Source organism: Aedes aegypti, chromosome 1, assembly GCF_002204515.2.
Source record: "Aedes aegypti strain LVP_AGWG chromosome 1, AaegL5.0 Primary Assembly, whole genome shotgun sequence".
NCBI lineage: Eukaryota > Metazoa > Arthropoda > Insecta > Diptera > Culicidae > Aedes > Aedes aegypti.
The window spans coordinates 294827953-294848488 of record NC_035107.1 but is presented as its reverse complement, the minus strand read 5'-3'; the positions used below and the strand labels follow the sequence as shown (position 1 = coordinate 294848488).

At 41.3% G+C, this 20536-nt stretch overlaps 2 protein-coding genes across 4 annotated transcripts in view; one reads left to right on the top strand and one right to left on the bottom strand.

The window, feature by feature from the left end:
* The window catches only part of LOC110674190 (myosin-2 heavy chain-like), a 47827-nt gene extending 34828 nt beyond the window's left edge, over nt 1-12999 (bottom strand). For both annotated transcript variants that reach the window (XM_021838208.1, XM_021838207.1), the window contains exons 1-2: nt 12957-12999; nt 2293-3844 (exon numbers count right to left, since the gene is read on the bottom strand). In XM_021838208.1, coding sequence (XP_021693900.1) covers nt 2293-3844; nt 12957-12973 — 1569 coding nt within the window. In that variant the 5' untranslated portion in view covers nt 12974-12999. The remainder of the gene's footprint in view (nt 1-2292; nt 3845-12956) is intronic.
* LOC5565952 lies at nt 948-17348 on the top strand. Of its 2 annotated transcripts, none has more exons than XM_021838210.1 (2): nt 948-1559; nt 16439-17348. In XM_021838210.1, exons 1-2 carry the CDS (start codon nt 1555-1557, stop codon nt 17136-17138), a joined length of 705 nt encoding a protein of 234 aa, XP_021693902.1. In that variant the 5' UTR covers nt 948-1554; the 3' UTR covers nt 17139-17348. The 2 variants fall into 2 exon arrangements, with proteins under 2 accessions (XP_021693902.1, XP_001650327.2); XM_001650277.2 differs by lacking the exon at nt 948-1559 and adding an exon at nt 13472-14015.
* Nucleotides 17349-20536: the final 3188 nt, after the last annotated feature.

Genomic DNA, 20536 nt, shown 5'->3' with positions numbered 1-20536 from the left:
TAGCCAATATCAATGAGCCATTTTACGAAAGCAGGTCAAATGACAGGAGACCTGGGATTTTTCAATCATCGTCGTCAGTTTTCGCGATGATGATGGTTGATGACTGTGCGCATTTCTAGCGTAGCTTTTCATCCAGTCGAAAACTTAAATGGAGAAAAAATATTAAAATATTTCTGATCACAAAAGTGTTTTTTTATGTGCAATATGGGTAACAAAGAGGTAGCTGATACAATAACTGGGTGTAATGTTGCTGTAACGAACATTTTTGGATCTCATTTTTGTCATGTTTCCTTTTCCTCGATTGGTAAGATGAGGCGTTGTTGAAAATCACGCTTGGTTTAATCCCAGGTCTCCTGTCAATTGACGCCGTTGCGGCGATCAGCTGTTCCGAAACGTTTCATAAAATGGCTCAATGAGTATCCACATTGAAATGCATTTGAGTATTCAGTGGTTGCTTAGACCATGTTGGATTCGAAAAGATGGCGGCGGCGCTGACTGATGGCTTTATCACTAATAGTAAACTTATTGAGTAAAAATATAACGATGGAAAAAATCGATAAGAAGTGTAATTATGTACCGATAAAAGGTTACTGTTCACTGGTAGGTGAATTGATCACCTGCTAACGTCAGAGAAAAAAACAGACTGAAATAGATCTGCAGAACGAAATAAATACCTATTCAATTCATCCATCGTATGCCCTCGTATTGTAAGCTTCTCCGGTGCTGCTGTTTTTGATAAGAAAGTGCTGGTCAGCAGATGGATGTATTGCTGTTGGGAATGACGATTGAGCAGCTGATTGGTCGCTTGTTGATGTATGGCCTCTGATGTGCTGATGATGGCACAGCAGAAAGATGTTTTAACGGATGGCCGTGGTTAGAGTTGGACTGTCCAGACAGAAGACTAGGCTAAGGGCTGTCTACTTTCGTGGTCCAGAACGCGGGTAGGTGTTTCTTCGTACTATGGAAGTAACCGGAAGAAAACACGGGAAAAAACGGATCACCTTTCTGCGAGAATCATTTTTCTTAACTCGTAGCTATAAAACACGACTCTGGCTCTTCACCAACTTTTAACATCACTCAAAAAAATCTTCTGTTGTGCACGAAACATGCTTCGCGTCGGCTACCTAGGTCAAACTGAGAGGGGAAATAATAAAATGTTTGATAAATCTTATCTTATTTCTCCTAAATATTTAGATTACATGGGAATCAATCCAGGTTTATTTATCGTTTGAATAAAAATAAGTATACAGTTTGTACTTTACTGCAGATTGTGTATGGTTATGCGGAAGATTCTATCAGAGTTGAATTGATGTTTGCGTGTTGTTTGAACCGAAGCTCATTTGGCAAAAAAAAGTGTGTACTGATAGCTATAGATAATTGGGATTAGTTTCCCTCCGTGTTTGTTTTTGGAAAATCAAAAGTCAATATTAAAAAATATTGCATAAAAACTGCGATATTTTTGTATTTTGCTTCCTTTGGCCGACCATAAGAAAGTAAACGACTTCAAAACTTCCGTTAGATGCGATATACTTTGAACATCTTTTCGTCTCACCCATGAGGTGAGTATTAATAGCCCCACGTCAGGCACCAATTGATAGTTATTGGAAAAAATATTTGTTTAATTCTAGAGTTTTAAATTGATTATTCTAATATTTGGAAATTCTAAATTATTTTGATTGCCACTTGCCACTTGGTTGTCTTCCAACACAACCGCGAATAGCTCTTTTTTCACCAGGAAAAGTTCCATCTTGAACTTCCACACCGCGAAATTATTGTCATTCAACTTTTCGAACGATACCTTCACGTCCGCCATGTTGTTTCACACACACACGCGACGCCTCGACCGAACCGAAAAATATCTTTGAAATTGAAGCACAACTTTACCGGAAATACCGTCCTACTGTTCTCAGTATACTGCCGGGACCATAACCTATTGGAAATATCTTTCAATAAGTGGAAACAAGTATATGAGAAATACTGTAGAAATACAAATTAACTTTATTAACGAAATAAACACGAGAATGAATTTTTAACGATGTTCACACTTCAATGGACCGATGCACGAGTTCACTATCTGACGTTTGAGCGGTGCCGTGTTATTTACGTGACCATGGCAACGAGTGAATTCGGCACCGCTCAAACGTCAAATTAGTGAACTCGTGCATTGGTCCATGGCGCTTTCAGTTTTGAATGAGAGTGGGGATGAATGGCGCGCTGGATGCGCTTAACAAGATTTTCGCCATCACAGCCTTATCGGTAAGAGCATCTTGATCGTTGCTCCTTCCAATATTCTTTAGCTCGAGTTTCAGCAGTGTGAACAAGCTGCTCAAGTCTATGATTTTCCTTTTTAAGCTGGTCGATGATATTCTTCAGAGTCGATTCCTTTTCAGCAACATTTTTTTCCGGTTTTTCCATCTCGGCCAGAGGTGAGACCCGTTTATATAAATGTCTCCTCAGCTTTTTGAACTTGGCCAGAGGTGAGTCCCATTCGGCTTCGATCTGGTTCTTAGCTACGTCCAGTGCTCTCTCCAGCTTAACTTCCAGAATGGCGGCGCGCATTTCCTGATCTGTGGCGCGCTGTTCCTGTTCTGTGAGGCACTTTACCAGTTCAACGGCGCGCTTTTCCTGTTCTTTAGCTCGAGTTTCAGCAGTGCGACCAAACTGCTCAAGTCTATGAATTTCCTCTTTATGCTGGACGAAGATATTGTTCAGAATCGTTTCCCTTTCAGATACATTTTTCTTTAGCTCTTCCATCTCGGCCAAAGCTGAGACGCGTACGACCTGGATCTGCTTCTTAGCTTTGTCCAGTTCTCTCTCCAGCGTAATTTCCAGATTGGCGGCGCGCTTTTCCTGTTCAGTGGCGCGCATTTCCTGATCTGTAGCGCGCTGTTCCTGTTCTGTGAGGCACTTTTCCAGTTCAACGGCGCGCTTTTCCTGTTCTTTAGCTCGAGTTTCAGCAGTGCGAACAAGCTGCTCAAGTCTATGATTTTCCTCTTTATGCTGGTCGATGGTTTTCTTCAGAATCGATTCCTTTTCAGATACATTTTTCTTCAGCTCATCAATCTCGGCTAAAGCTGAAACCCGTTCGGCTTGGATCTGGTTCTTAGCTTCGTCCACTGCTCTCTCGAGCGTAATTTCCAGATTGTCGGCGCGCTCTTCCTGTTCAGTGGCGCGCTTTTCCTGTTCAGTGGCGCGCATTTCCTGTTCTGTGGCGCGCTTTTCCTGTTCAAAGGCACGCTTTTCCTGTTCTGTAGTTCTGGTTTCAGCAGTGCGAAAAAGTTGCTTAAGTTTATAATTTTCCTCTTTAAGCTGGTCGATTATCGCAGTTTGTTGATTGTTGTTGACTTGATTGTATTTGTGTTTAGCATTGTTTTCTTCATGCCATTTCTGAAGGCTGGTGAGACTCTCTCTCAATGCCACATTGGTCATCTCGATGTATTCCTTTAATTGTTCATGCCCGTTCGTCAGGTGCTGGGCTAATTGACTCTCAACGATAGGCAATGACGAACGCATCTCACTGGGAAAATTTTGAAGAGAGCTGGTCTTGATGTTGCCCATGATAACATTCGCAGACTGTGAGTTGCTTCCGTTAATTCTGGCCGTAGTTGAGGCACTTTGTACCGATTGGATCGATTGCGGAGGTGTCATCATTATTGACGATTTCAATGGATCATCCGCTCGAACCAGACTGAAGTTGTTAGAGATAGTTTGGGCGCATCTTTTGTTCGTCATCGATTCCTGGCGCTGTTCGTTACCAGAGACGTACTGTTCCATGGATGGCGTTGGCGACGAACCGAGAACTATGAACGACTCGTCTTCCATGTCGGACATTGTGTGCATCTCCCTATGACGATGTAAATGAAAGTAAAAATATCTTAATCTTTGCAATAATTACAAGTTATATTATTTTATTAAGTAGCATTGATACAGTTAGAACCGCATTGTGGAAGATTTTTTAGTCTCAAGCACCAAACTACCACCATTTAATTAATTGAGGGTTGATAAATCCATTTCTGTTTTCAAATATACTGCTTCGCGTTGAAAAAAGGGTTAACCAACGTGCGAAGTTTGATTTTTAACCAACTTCGCAGCGTCGCAACTCGATTCTTTTTTTTTTTTTGTCTTTATTTAAGAGGCTTTCAGCCGAACGCTGGTTCACCTCTTTAGATACTTATTACTATAAACATCAATTAGATTTTTGTGTACAGATCGGTTTTCTTTAAGAATGCTATCAATTTTGTTTCTTCAACTTCAGTGTTTTGCAGAATGCCCGCGATGCTGGTTTGTAAATTGATATTAGTCCTATCTAATTCTAGTTCCTTGCAGTTTACAAGAAGATGTTCCACAGTAATAGGCACTGCACATGCCGGACATATTGGCCTGCAGGTGTTTGATATGTAGTGTGGATGTGTTACTCGAGTGTGTCCGACTCTGAGTCGCGATAGAATTTGTTGCTCCCTGCGCAATTTTCGATCATTCCACTTCCCTATGTCTACCTTTATTTTTCGAAGAAAAAGGTCACGATTCATGAACCATTGGTGCTGCCACGATTCGTAGACACCTTGTTGGATACTTCGTCGAGCATCGATTCCTGGAATGCTTAGGCTCCACATTCTGGAGTTTCTCCCTTGGTCAGCAAGGCGGTCTGCCTGCTCGTTACCTTTGATACCACAATGTCCAGGTATCCAGCAGAGCGTGGTGTTGGATGAGATTGCAGCCTCGATTTCTTGGATGATAGAATGTTTCTGTTGTGGGTTCTCTAATGCTGAAAGAACACTGGCTGAGTCAGTGAGGATAACGGTTGGGACTGCAGGATCGTTTATTAGATTGATAGCAAGACGAATTGCTGCGGCCTCAGAAGAAAAAACGGAGAACTCGTCTGGAACCCTTCTAGCTACGCTCAAGTTATCGCTGTATACGCCAATACCAACTTTCCCTCTAGCTCTAGATCCGTCCGTGAAAATTTTTGTGTGACTGGTGTACTTAGTGTTCAGCAAATGGTTGAGTACCGCCGATACTCTAGCAGCTGGATCTCCTGCTCGAATAGTCCGCTTCACTGACCAGTCAATTGTTGGGGCTGGTTGATTCCATTTTCTGTCTCCAACCCGATGGACTTGTGCTATCGGTGGGAAACGTATGTTCGCATTCTCTGTGAGAAGTTGTTTGGCTTTCTCGAGGATGAAAACATTTCTGCTGTCTCCATATGTTTTCTCAAGAAAGCTGATTGCCCTGTTAGCTGCTGTAATTGTCAGGAGATAGTGGAAAGGTAGTACACCGGCTTCCACACATGTAGCTAGAGTAGGAGAACTGGGAAGTAGGCCAGATGTGAGACGAATTACTCTGTTGTATACTGGACTAAGGAGATTAATCAAATCTATGTATGAGCGCACAGTAATTTCTAATCCATACAAGAGTTTGCTGATAACTATGCTACAAGCGATATTGTAAAGAGAACTTCGGTTGTTTGATTTGTGCCTGCCGCTTATTGCTTTGATTAGTCTTATTCTGCACTCCGTTTCCTTCTTTATTTTATTGAAATGTGCTTCGAAATTTCATTTCCTATCAATTATGACACCGAGTATTCGCAGCTCTTTTTTATAGGGTATTTCACAATGTCCTATCGTTACTGGGGTTTTCCATGGGTGATGTCTGAAAGTGCAGCAGTGTGTTACAGAGCATTTCTCGGCAGTCATGGTGAATCCAACGTTTTCTGCCCATTTAGCGACCGCTCGAACAGCTGCTTGCAGTTTCCTTCGAATTATCTTCGGACTTTTTCCAACGACAACTATTATTATGTCATCTGCATAGACAAATATGAAAATGCCTTTCGGTAGTCTATCGAAGATAGAATTCATGGCAATTAGAAAAAGTGTTACCGCCAGGACGGAGCCTTGTGGCACTCCTGTCTCCTCTTGGAACATTTTGGAACGCGTGTTTCCTATCAACACTTGAAAGGATCTCTGCTGCAGAAAGCCTTGAATAAATTTTCCCATATTTCCGACGATGCCCCAATCTATGAGCTGTCTCAGAACTTGTGGGCGCCAGACTCTGTTGTAAGCTTTTGCGAGATCCAGAGCAGCGATATCCACATGGAGGTTATTCGAAAGAGCATCGTCAATTATTTGGGCAAACGAAGCAAAGTATGAACCCGTTCCCCTACCTTTAAGGAATGCATGCTGCCTTTGATCAAGTTTATCCTGGAGTATTAACGTTAGGCGCCTATTTACCATACGTTCCATAATTTTAGATGCGCAACTGGTTAGCGCAATCGGTCGATAGTGACTTGGATCACTTGAGTATGTTCCCTGTTTGGGTATAGGTACCACCAAACTATGCCTCCATCCACTTGGAAAAAGGCCCGTAGTCCAGACGTTGTTGAAGCTTTCAAGAAGGGATATTTTCACCCGGAAGGGTAGACGCTTGAATAAAAGGTAGCTAAGTTCATCAGGTCCTGCTGATTTACCTTTTGTAGAGTCGAGGGCGAATAGCAATTCTTCGACGGTAAAAGGCATGTTGTAATCGTGGTTATTGGTATCATCGGGGATGGCTATGTTGATGCTAGAGTATTTGCTCTTTTTCTGGGTGGCCAAGAAATTCGGCGGGTACAGCGACTGCGATGAGATTTTTGCGAAATACTCTCCGATGCTGTTGGCTACAAAGGCAGGATCATTTGGAACGGTATCGTTTTGTCGTATAGTGATTCCTTGTGATCTCCTTTTTCCGCTTAAAGCATTAACTCTCCGCCACATTTCAGTGGTGGATTGGTTGCTATCAAAACCTTCTAGAAATTCTTCCCATGAATTCTGTTTCGCTTTTCGGATGATGTATCTGCATTCGTTTCGAAGTAGTTGATACTCTTTATTAATGTTACTCCAGTCTGGATGATCCTTGGGAGTTCGTTTTCGTCTGCGGAGGGCTTTTCTGCGAGCTTTTACTACTGCTTTCGTTTCGTCGTTCCACCAATGTAGCGCTTTCCTTCCTGGCTTACTGCTCGTTCTTGGAATGTTGGCCTTAGCAGCATCTAGGATTAGTTCGCCTAGCTGCTCAGGGTCGTACACGTGTTCTGGATTTATCGAGGTGAGTAAGTCCTGCTCATAAGTCTCCCAGTTTGCGTCGTCGAGTCGCCATCTTGGTCGCCTGGTGATTTTTGGTAAGACCTCGGTACTTAGAATTTCGATTGGATGATGATCACTGCCCATTGGATCTGTATGGATAGTCCATCTTAAAAGTCTAAGTATTTCACAAGAAGCCAGCGAAACATCAATACAAGATTGATAACTGCAACGGGAAAAGGTTGCACTCCCACCGTTAAGGACGATTAGATCGTTTTCTTCGGCTACTTGTAATATAACACTTCCTCGTTTATCGGTTTTCGATGATCCCCAGGCATAGTGATGGCTGTTCATGTCACCTAGTATTAGTACTGGTTTTTCAAGTTGGTTAAGCAGATTTTGTAGAAGGGTCCCTAGTTCATCCACACCGTTTTGTGGAAGGTATATGGAAACAACTGTATGTGGAAAGGGAAATTCCATTTTTACAGCAAGAGCGATAAGAGGCGTATTGAGTTGAACTGGAGTATGTGGAGCTGAATGGCGCACAGCGATTGCGACATTTTGAAAGCGAGTTGAGCCCGTTTTGATGTACCACTTGTATTGACTCCGAAGAAGCTGATTAAATGCATCACCATCCGATTTTCTGCAGTGGATTTCCTGCAATGCTAACACTTGTGGGGGATTTTCATGCGTCAATAGTTGCAGGTCGCTGAGGTTGTTGAAAAGTCCATTTATGTTCCATTGCAACGCCAGTGGAGTTCCGGTTCTGCTGCTAGTCGAGGTTGTTGATGCTGAGGAGCTTGACATTCGTGTAGATTCGCAGTCTTCGGGTCTTGGTGGAGTTGGGTATTCTTGTAGAATAAGGTCACTATGCGTGACTGCAGTATGGCTGGCACTCGCCGTCTGTTGGATGTGAAACAGTCGATCGTACTCTGCGGAGTTTGATACTACTGTCGATGGTAGTGGTGCTCGGCTGCTATGCAGAACTGCTTCCTCGGGTTGATTTGGCTGAACATGGTAGGGTTTTCGGAGCGAGTGATCTTCGAGTTGTACAGATGTTACTCTTTGAAGTCGATCCTCCGAAGTATGCGTGGGAACTGAAAGGGATGGCGAGACTACATACGGTGGTTCGGTGGCTTTATTGAATGTACTTGCCTGAGATATCAGGCCCCCCACACCTACTGCCGCCTGGAATGCTTCTCGGGGACGTCTGGTGATTTTTCCAGGCAGGGTCAGTGTGGGTGAGGCCTAGGGTTTTCGAAACCCATGAAACTTTTCCTGATCTGGTCGTTTGATTTGCTGGTTACGGGGGTTGCATTTGTTCTCGTTACGGTTGGTTGATTTGAAGCGTTGTCTTCTAAGGCCGCTCTGAGGGATTCCCCGTCTACGGGTTGGGGTATGACTTCCCGGACAGTTCTTCCTCTCAGATGCGCTTCCGCTTATGGAAGTGGGAGGGGTACTGCACTTTCCCCTCTCCCAAGCCTTTCCTCATTTGTTTGACTGATATGAAGTATAGGGGTTTCTGCGTTTTCGACGGTGAACTGACTAGGTACGTTGGTTGGGGTAATATTACATGCTGGTGTTTTCGTCTTGAAGAACTTAAATGGAGGAGGTACTGCTTTCTGGTGCTGGATCACCATCAGAGATATCCACAACTTCTTCTTCATCGATATATTCTATCATTGGGTCTAGTTCCAAGTGGGTTATGGCGGACTTCATCGTTTTCTTGGGAGGAGATCTTGAGTCTTCAGGAGAAGAGTTGAGGACACTCCTCATTTTTTTCAAATGTTCTTCTTCTTTCTTGGTCTTTCGTTTGCTGATTCCTTTGAGACTGCTTGTGGTAATGACAATTGGTTTCTGCTGGTCGCGTGATTCGTGTTCCGAACCCGACGGCGGCAGGGCTACATTGTCAGTTTGCTTATTGGTCGGGGTGCTGAAGTACGGTTGTAATGCTTCCACCTTTCGCTCAAGAGATTCCAACAGCGAGTTTTTCGTCTTCATTTCTTTGAAGAGTTTCAGTATCATTCCATCTTTCTTCTTGTTGGCCTCAAGTAATTTTGAAATTGTTTCGTCTTTCTTTTTATTCTCAGCCATTAGTTCTTCGAATTTACTGGCATCCAACCGAGATTGGGCAGTGACTTGCGCGTATGAACCTTGTCCTTCCTCAATACGTCTTCTGGCCTCTGGGTAGGTTAAATTCCCATCCACCTTCAATTTTACGACGGCTGCTTCTTTTTGGTATACTGGACATTTCCGATTGCCAGGGCGATGATCACCTTGACAGTTGCAACAGAAGGCCGGCGCTTGGCAGCTATCACCATCGTGTTCCTCCGAGCAGTTGTTACATCTATTCGGGCCTGGGCATCGTAGTTTTGGGTGGCCGTATCGGAAACAAGCATAACAAAGAAGGGGGTTTGGGTAAAACGGACGAGTTGGGATACGCAGAAGTCCGATTTTCACGTGATTAGGGTAGGTGGTTTGATTGAAGGTCAATACTAGAGCTGGGGTGTTGATTAATTTGCCGTTGTCGTTCCGTGTGATCCGTTTGACGTGTGTTACATTTTGGCTGCGCAGTTTTTCGAGAGCTTCTGCCTCCGAGTAGTGGATGGCATCGAACGACGAGATTACGCATTTGCTGCTGTTGAGCCGAGGATGGGGTACTATGGTGATTTCCGTTCCGTCGAGTAGAGTGGCTGTGTTGAGCAACTGGATTCCGAACACGAAGAATGTAGCGTGAGCAACGTTCTTCGCTCTGTGCCGATTCAATCGCTTTATTTCCCACTACCGCTTCAATGCTCTTTCCTATCAAATCAGGATCCACGGGTAAAGCAGCTCCATCCTTCCCAGTCATTAGCAGAATCGTTAGTCTACCGAATTCGTTTTGTGGGTCCATGAAACTCGGGTATCTTGGACCCAACGACCCTTCGGGGTCGCCCCCGTAGGGAGTTGACATTGTTTCTGTCTTGTCAGCTATGCGCCGCGAAGCGGCGAAGTTTGTCAAAAATCGAACTTCGCACGTTGGTTAACCCATTTTTAGTCGCGAAGCAGTATATATCATATCACGTCTCGTTTTTGAGATATTGACTGTTATTAGTCATTTAATCATCAAGTTGAAAAATGGCGATTTTTAGCACGAGTACAATGTACATTAGACTGATGCAAATTTTGAAGTTTTTGCTCCCCTATGCTTAAACGATGTCAATTATGATGAAAATGATCCTCCCAAAATTTTAAGTAATTCGGAAGAAATTTGGTTGTGCACACGTTATTTGAAGTTTATATGGAAATTACTATGGAAAAGGCAAACTTTTTGTGTTCAGTCCTCTAACTGCTCGTCATAATAATCTATGGTAAAGTGAACACACTCATCTCATGTGGAAACTTCCCAGCCACAACTTTGTCGAAGACCACATTTCGATGAGACGTAAGACGTAATTTGATATTATTGATAACAAAGTCTATATCATGCTGAAATGATCATTCAATTACTTTCAGAGCAACACTGCTTTTTTGCTGTAGAACATAGTAGCCTGGATTATTTTGATCTATTCTTCCCGCCAGGAGCACAGTTGGTGAAGCATCCTACATGCAAACCAACTTTATGATGATGAATAACAATTTATCCTGAGGTCCAATCAAAAAGTGGTCTTCGGCAAAGTTGTAGCTGGGAGGATTTCACATTAGAAGAATTTGTTCACTTTTCCATAAAATATTATGACGAAGAGATAGAGGGCTGAACACAAAAGATTGTCGTTTTCCATAGTAATCTCCATATAAACTTCAAATGGCGTGTGCACAGTCAAATTTCTTCCGAATCACTTCAAACTTTGGGAGGATGCTATTTACTATAATTAAAATCGTTTAAGCATAGGGGAGCAAATATTTCAAAATTTGCATCACTCAAATGTACATATATCAAAGAAGGCTCGTCAACATTTTTGCAATAACGAAAAATCTGTTTTAGCTGGATTAAAAAAACTAAAAGCACGAACAAACAAGAACATCCACATGGACATAGCATGTATAGCTTCTGCTCTTCTAACATCCATGCTCCTAATATTTTCAGTGACCAACACATAGTTTCAATCCATCTGACACAGTGTCTAAAATATCATACTAATAAATTGTCGTTTTATTAGCATAACTTGAAGCTAAACTTAACCCATCAGTGATATCCATAGTCTATCGCTATCAATGCACTGTTGATGGAGTTAGGTTAACAGCATGATGTCAATGTGATATAAGATTATCCGACTTGTATCGCAGTCGACCTGTACAATTCAGCAAATTTTAAACGTTGATACTCATAGCGAGCAACTCATCAAAAGTGCCAAGAATAGAATCCGGCTCCCTGTTGCTTAATAGAGCGAAAGATTATGATTCCATAACAAGTTGCTGGCGTGCAAACTTATTTTTGTCGGAGTGCAATGATTTATTCCTTTCCATTTGTTAGTCTAGATAATCCGCACACCCCTCACTCATCGAACCAAGAGACAATCATTATTATTGTCGCTGCAGCACTACTCTGCAATTCGCTGGAGAGTCCAGCGACGCGACAATTTCTGGCGACGTCAAAAGAACTGTCATTCTTAGTTTTGACATTTCAGAATTGATGGACGTCATTGAATTGAAAAAGAAAAAAATATAACTAAACAACAAAAACAACACAAATACAACAAAGTCTGCCGCGTGTCGTGACGAAATCTTATTGTCGGCGCGGTAAAAAGTTAGAATCGGTTTTTCGTCGAACTTGGATTTTTCTCAGAATTCATGCGAGATACCTAACTTCGGAAGTGGTGCATTCGATTCGCATCCGGATGTGCTCTAATGCGCCCTACTTCCGAAGTAGGGTATCTTACATGAATACCGAGAAAAATCCATTTTCGGCGAACTGCATTTTCTAACGATTGACCGAACTCACAATATTTTTTTTTAATCCGCCGAAAATCAAAATTCACCTGATTTTATTTTCGTTTATGCACCTCACTTTTTACGTCTATCGGATTCAAATAGGTACGTCCTGAGACGAGACTCGCGAAGACGGTCTTCTTTTTCTGTGACTGCTGAGTTTTTTTCTTATTCCACTTTGTGTTTATAGTGGTTATCACGCTCAATGGTATTGGGTGCCCTAGTGTAGATGTGGTTGTGAACCTTAGAGGAAAACAATATGCACTATGTCTCGGAAAACACCCAGGGGGTGTAAATATTTAAAATTGGGTAATATTTCCATATGAATTTTGATGCGTCTGGAAAGTGTGTGCAAGTTTCGTTGAGGAAAACAAAAACAAACTGTATGATGAGCGTATGCAAGTGTTCGTGTGTTCAACTGTCACTAAGCTCTATACCAATCATGCGCAAGCCGTTCACACCTTCACATGAACCTCCCAGCAAAAAATGATTGCGTTCGCATCACACCGAATCATGAATAGCCTTTTGAATGAAATTTCATGCCAGCAAACGTTGCAGACATTGGAAATAACTAATCTTGTGTTTGGATTTATCAGCAACTTTGTAAAAACTCCGACTGAGGTTTTCAATAAGTTTATTTTGAATACAATACTTTTCACTTTTTCAGCCAAGAAAACGGCGGGCTGCATTTGACGTTTCGTGACAGCAGAATCTGGGCTGCATATGACGTTGATATTTTTCCTCTTCGCGAGTCTCTCTCAGGGTACAGATAAACAAACGAAATTTCCATCGACCACTCATCCGACGATATGTCGTGCAACATGCTCACCAGATGATGATGGTGTAAACTGGGCGATGGATTTTAAAGAAATTTGTTTTAACTGTTACGTCTATTTGTCTGTGGGTTACTGTTCACTGGTAGGTTAAATGATCACATGCTAACGTCAGAGAAAATTCAGACAGTAGATAAAGAGTTCGGCAGAGTGAAATAAATACCTATTCAATTCATCCATCGTATGCTTCTCCGGTGCTGTTGTTTTTGATAAGAACGTGCTGGTCAGCAGATGGATGTATTGCTGTTGGGAATGACAATTTAGCAGCTGGTTGGCAGCAGACAGTCGCCTGTTGATGTATGGCCTCTGATGTGCTGATGATGATGATGATGGCACAGCAGAAAGATGTTTTAAGGTGATTATAAAAGGAAGCCAAACTTCGAATTTTCAAGTGCACAAGGCTGGAAAATCTGACAACAGTTCGCGATGAAGATCAATCAAATTACTTGCTTGCTGGTGGTGACCAATGGGATAAATTTTCAACGCGGAACGCTGTTTGGTTCTCAAGTCTTGTGCTCTTGAAAATTTGAGGTGTGGCTTTGTTCTATAATCACCTTAACGGAAGGCCGTGGTTAGAGTTGGACTGTCCAGCCAGAAGACTAGGCTAAAGGCTGTCTACTTCCGTGGTCCAGAACGCGGGTGGGCGTTTCTTCGTACTATGAAAGTAACCGTAAAAAAACACGGGAAAAGACGGATCACTTTTCTGCGTGAATCATTTCTCTTGACTCGTAGCTATAAAACACGAACGACTCTGGCTCTTCACCAACTTTTAACATCACTCAAAAAAATCTTCTGTCGTGCACGAAACATGCTTCACGTCGGTTACCGAGGTCAAACTGAGAGGGGAAATATTTAAACGTTCGATAAATCTTATCTTATTTCTCCTTAATATTTAGATTACATGGGAATCAATCCTGGTTTATTTATGGTTCGAATAAAAATAAGTATACAGTTTGTACTTTACTGCAGATTGTGTGTGGTTGCGTGTTGTTTCAATCGCAGCATATTTGGCAAAAAAAAGTGTGTACTGATAGTTATATATGGCTATCCAATAGACAATTGGGATTACTTTACCTCCGAGTTTGTTTCTAGAAAATCAAAAGCCAAAAAAACTGCGATATTTTTGTATTTTGCTTACATTGGCCGACCATAAAAAATAAACGACTTCAAAACTTCCGTTAGATCCCATATACTTTGAACATCTTTTAGTCACACCCATGAGGTGAGTGTACAATGAACGAGTAGAATGAATGATTTTTCATTCACGTGGATACAAATCTGTATAATACTCATTTTTGTAGTGAATAAGATGATTTTAGGATATTTATTTTGATTATACTCGTTTAGTGTTGAAAAAACTATTTCGGTGTCATCAAATGGAAAGCGCACAAACCTATTTGAACAAATCAATGATGATTTATGAATGGAAATGGACTTATCCACGGTCTTCTTTTACTGCCTACTTTCTTTTTCTTAACCGCTTCAAATGCGGGCCGTGTTTACATGATTCGAACCTCATCCAAGCCCCATACCTATTTTCAGCACATTCAGGATGATTTTCATCTTCGTTGAAATCATCAGTTTACATTCTCACCGAATAAAAATCATCCGATCTTGCAATGATTTCAATCCCTCTAAATGTTGGATAGATTTGAATGATAACCATACATGAAAGTAAACAACCCATGCTTATTGTTATTTATGATTCATTGTTATTTAGGATTCGATTCCCCAAATAAATAATTTTTAACACTAGATAATTCTGCCGCAACATAAAGATTTGGTCTGTCGTCGATCGCCCGTCCACAAAACCGGCTTGATAACTTCCCAAAAATCTGCTTGCCAGTGGCGAAAGATGGCGGAAGATGAAGAAAAAAAATGGGAAAGCACTTTATAGGCTGCGTTAAGAATGGTGATCGCTCGATAGTTCTCACATTCTAACTTGTCACCCTTTTTGTATATCGGGTATATTTCGGTATCCCAGATCCTGGCCTTCAATCGATGCAGACAAGTGGCCAACCTGTCCGGGCCCATTTTAATAAGTTCCGCTTCAATACCATCTTTTCCAACTGATTTGTTGTTCTTGAGCTATTTGAAAGCATCCTTAACTTCACCTATTGTGGGAGTTGGCACGTCTCCCTCATCCGCCGTACTGATGAAGCCATTCCTCCTGCTATCTTGGTTTTCCTCCTCTGCACTGTTTAGGTGTTCATCATAGTACTGCTTCCACCTTTCATTCACCTCACGTTCGTCCGTCAAGATACCTCCATTCCTATCCTGGCACATTTCGGCTCGCGGCACAAAGCATTTGCGGGATGCATTGAGTTTCTTGTAGAACTTACGTGTTTCTTAAGAACGATACAGCTGCTCCATCTCTTCCAGGCGGCGCTTTTTATCCCGAAATAGATGGGTTTGCTGTCTTCGCTTCTGTTTGTATCGTTCCACGTTTTGACGGGTGCCTTGCAGCAACATAATCGCCCGCGCTGCATTCTTCTCGTCCTAAACCGTCTGACACTCTTCGTCGAATCAACCGTTCCGTCGATTTCCTTCCTTGACTGTGATGAAACGTATGGTAGATTCTGATTGTTCATTTGAGTTAATAGGGTAACGACTGTTTATTTCGTTCTTAATCGCTAACAGTTGGCGCCAGCGGCAAAAAGTACAGGTTAAAACCTTTCGAACATTCGGTTTCTTTCACTAGCCACCGAGCGACGACACTGTTGTTTGTATTCCACCCACTGATCGCGTTACGCTGGATTCTCAAATTTCTCAAACTTTCAACACAAGCGCATGGAAGAATGGTATTCGGAGAACTGTCAAAACGTATGGAAAGCAATGAAAAACGTAAATTACTTGCAATCAGGAAACTGGATCAAAAAAGTCGTAATCATGTCGACTTTTTTACGATCGATTCGAGTATATGGTAGGTGGTCAATCGACCACCCGCAGCGCTCGCGTCGTTTTTGTTCGTGTTGGTGTTTATACACTCCCGCTACCTATTCGTGATCAAACGTCAACATCCCACCGCAAAATCGCTAGTGTTTGGAGGTGATTTTAACCTCCAAATTGTCAAATAACCTCCAAATCATCACCTCCAAGTTAGTTCCAATAACCTCCGTTATATGAAATATGGTGGCGCGTCGATCGTCGCAAGTTTATCGTTAAACAGTCAATTGGTCATTAGACCATCGGCCAACTACATTGATTTTAGCATTGGGCGTACATGTTTTCGTGACTATTATTTTGATCGCGATTTGTTCTACGTGTTACGTCTGTTTCTCTGTGCTACACACTTAGATTAAATTACTGGGGTCGGTAAAATTTTACTGGGTTTTGGAACTACCGAAAAAGTCAGTAAAATGAAAACTGCGCCACGCGTAATTGAAAAGCAAATTTCACCATGTTTCATCGATATGTGATATAAAAAGAAAGCTCTCTGCAAAATTTCAGTGAAAAATCTGTTTTTCGATTTTTGAAATTTTTTTTTAGTTCACTGACTTTTTCGGTAGTTCAAAAACCCAGTTATTTTTACCGAAAAGATTGAGTGTGTAGCTACATCAATGCTAGCTAATAAAAAAAATACCTACATCTAATAATTATTGGGAAGATTAAGATATTTTTTTTCTTCCATTTACATCGCCATAGTGAGATGCACACAATGTCCGACGTCGAAGATGAGTCGTTCGTAGTTCTCGGTTCGATGCCAACGCCATTCATGGAACAGTACTTCTCTTGTAACGCACATTGGCAGGAATCGACGACAAATAAAATGTGGACACAGGCAATCCCGAACAATTTCCGTCAGTTTCGAGCAGATGAGTCAAAAATGACGACATCTCCGAAATCGATCCAATCGGTACAGAGTGCCTCAACTACGGCAAGCATTAACGGAAGCAACGCACAGGCGGCGAGTTTTATAATCGGCGAGACCAAGACCACCTCCATCGATGAGATTCAAATGCTCCAGCACCTGACGAACGAACAAGAAAATGTAAAAGAAGTCATCCAGTTGATCAATGTGGCATTGAGAGAGAGTCTCACCAGCTTCCAGAAACGGCTTGAAGAAAACAAAGCTGAACACAAATGCCGTCAAGTTGGGATGAATGACGAACATACTGCGATCGTAGACCTCCTCAAAGAACAAAACGATAAACTTAAGCAGCTTGTACTTGCTGCAGAAACTCGAGCCACAGACCAGGAAAAGCGCGCCACCAATTTGGAAAATACGCTTGAGAGAACACTGGCCGAGTTGAATGAGTTGAAGAAAAATGTATCTGAAAAGGAATCGCTTCTGAAGAATATGGCTCAGGAAATCGAACGTTTGGAACTGGAAAACAGGAATTAGCGATCGCCTAACAAAAACAACCGGATACTGCTGAGATCGGGGTGCTTTTTATCACTAAAGAAAATCACGACAGGCAGATTGAGGTGCTACACCATTAAGGCTGTGTACTTTAGTGCCCGATATATACTGCTTCGCAACTAAAGCTAAGTATGCTGTTCCGCTCAAGAAAAGTTAAAATTTCTGCGGAAGAAATGGCCAAGAAATTTTCTACAGTGAGCTCCATTTGAATTGACATTTCTTTTCAACTGCGTACTGCGATCAGAGAAAAATGCTTTTCTTGAGCATTTCTTGCAAGAAATTTCCCACGCATTGGGTAGTATCCACTTCGTAAGTACTGTGCAAAAGGATAGGACAAGTAATGGCCAAGAAATACTTCAGCTGTCCAAATTACTTGAGCTGTATCCAGTTGACAAGTAGACCTGATTTCGTAACATTGGTAACGCCTGCCGTACAAATCAAATGGAGCTGTCACTATTCCGTACGGAAAAATGTGCCGCTCAATTATTCCGCAAGTAAAAGTGACACTTCGCTCATTCTGGATCAGCTGTCAAAATTACTTTGGTAATTAGCAACAAATTGTACTTGACCGCTCTACTTAGGATGTGGATACTAGGCTCATAGAGATAGGCGATTACTTTTCTGTTGAAGTGCATACTTCGCTTAAAAATGGATGAATCAACGTGCGACGTTCGATTTTTGACCAACTTCACCACGTCGCGAGTCACTTCGCTATGGACCGTTGCACGAGTTCACTATCAGACATTTGAGCGGTGCCGTGTTATTTACGTGACCATGACAACGAGTGAATTCGGCACCGCTCAAACGTCAAATAAGTGAACTCGTCCATGGACCAATGCACGAGTTCACTAATTTGACGTTTGAGCGGTGCCAAATTCTCTGGTTTCCATGGTCGCATAAATAACACGGCACCGCTAAAACGTCAAATAATACTAATGTGACGTTTTAGCGGTGCCGAATTCACTGGTTGCCATGGTCACGTAAATAACACGGCACCGCTCAAACGTCAAATAATGAACTCGTGCATTGGTCCATAGTGCGCATCTATGCCCTCCGCCGTGTGTATTATGCGCACTTTGAGAATCGAGTTGCGACGCGGCAAAGTTGGTCAAAAATCAAACTTCGCACGTTGGTTAACCCATTTTCTAACGCGAAGCATTATATTGTATCGTGTATACATTAATCTATAAGGATACTCGACTGGAAGAATTTTCACTGTGTTTAATCAATAAGTTGATCAAACTCGGCTCTGTAATATTTGCGTCAACCTCAACAATAAAACAAAATTGAGAATCTTATTGATTAGTGCACCTTGAATTGACAATCACAGCCAATTCAGATTACCGATTCCAGTAAAATTTTACTGGGTTTTCGAGCTACAAATTTTTCGGTAATTTTTACGGTAAGATACCGTGGGGCAAGTGGGTAATGGATTTCGCATAGTTGGGATTCTTCAAATCCTAGAGACTTTAAAATAAAACAAATGAGACAAATATAAGCAGTATGCTGAAATTTATTTTTATGTAAAATTTATTTATATAGATTGAAGAAAAAAGTACAGAAAAAGGTTTTGAGAAACGTCTCCTTACTTTTCACTCGCCCCACAAGGGGGTTAAGTGAAAAGTTTATCATATTGAACATCACATACAAAAACTAACAGTTATATTCAAGATTTTTATTACCTTTATGGCCGTTACGCTGATCATAAGTAGTGTGCAAAATGATAGGACAAGAAACGGTCAAGGAATGATTCCGGTACCGAAATTACTTGAGCTGCTGATAAGTAGAGCTGATTTCATAACGTCAGTAACGCCTGCCGTACATATCAAATGGAACTGTCACTTTTCCGTACGGAAAAATGTGCCGCTCAATTATTCCGCAAGTAAAAGTGATACTTCGCCCATACTGGATCAGCTGTCAAAATTATTTCGGTAAAAAGGAGAAATTTCACTTGAGTACTTTACGTTTCAGGTGCACACTACGCAATAACATTTATTAAGGCGTCCCAATAAACAATAACATAAATAACATGTAAACAAAGAAAATTTTATTCTGGTTACTTGAATTTTCTTCTGTTCAGTTATGTTTGTTGAAATGATTCGACAACATTATAACTGCAACATTTCCAATGTTAGTTCTTACATCATGGGACAGCAATTGCATTTCTGCTCCGTAGAAGTTCCATCGCTCGTTATTTGTTTTTTTAAGAACATCGGATATGACGTCGGATAACTCTTCGGGAGAAATCAAACGGAATCCTTCAATAAAATATTTGGAAACTTTTTTATGTGGATAGAGCTATACCCCATTTTTTATGTTTTGAGCTAGCTTTACATAGACATTCCACGAGATTTCCGTGCGTTATCTTATATTGGAACTTTTCAATCAATGTCTTCCTTTTAATCGGCTGTCTGAAGTAAACATGGCATAGTAAGCTCTCAGTTAATAACTGTGGAAGTGCTCATAAGAACACTAAGCTGAGAAGCAGGCTCTGTCCCAGTGGGGACGTAACGCCAGAAAGAAGAAGAAGAAGTAAACATATTGATATCGAAATATTTGGCAACCTTTTTTAGAGAAGATTTATGATTTGGCCATGATAATAGTTTATAACGCTTTGAGTATAGTATTTCTTGAGTTATCAGCACGTTCTGTTGTTCTATGATAATTGCGAACCTAGTATACTTATAGCTACCTAAAGAGAAAACACAAATTCAATCACTAATGGGAAACTTTTCACCTTCCCCACGTGATTACAAAATTGATTGTGTTTCAATTTAGTTACTTTAAGGTCTTTGCCGAATTATTTCTTAAACTTTTTTTATCGCAGTATAAAACTGGTACAGAAAATTATTTTCTGCAACTTTTTTCCGCTGAAAATATTAAAATAATATTGCACGTCGCCAACTTGTTACGGAATGATAGTTGACAGGTTAACAATCTTTCGCTCTATTATGCAATAATGGCTGAAAAATCTCAGAAATCTCTTATATATTGTAATGTTCTCAATGGCCTCAAAGGTTTACGCATGAGTTTCAAACGTTAATTCACATATTCAGTAAAATATACCAATTATTTTCACCCCATTTACTCACTTGCCCCGCGGTACCTTATCCTTTTATTTCAATAGCTAAGCCCTGTTATTTTCCTCCTCCTAATTACAGGTTTTTGTCCACATTGACAAAGTAAATTTTGACGTAGGACTACGTTCTGATTTCTAGGGAGAAGTTTTTCCGCCCAATTTTCACCCCAATTCGCTCTTGGAGCAATACAAACGATCCTGAGGCCCAGGACAAAGCCTGTGTGGGAACAATAGTGGTTCTCAATAAAAAGAATTTCTAACAGCCTACAAAGTAAAATGAAATCACACAAGGCTCTCAAAC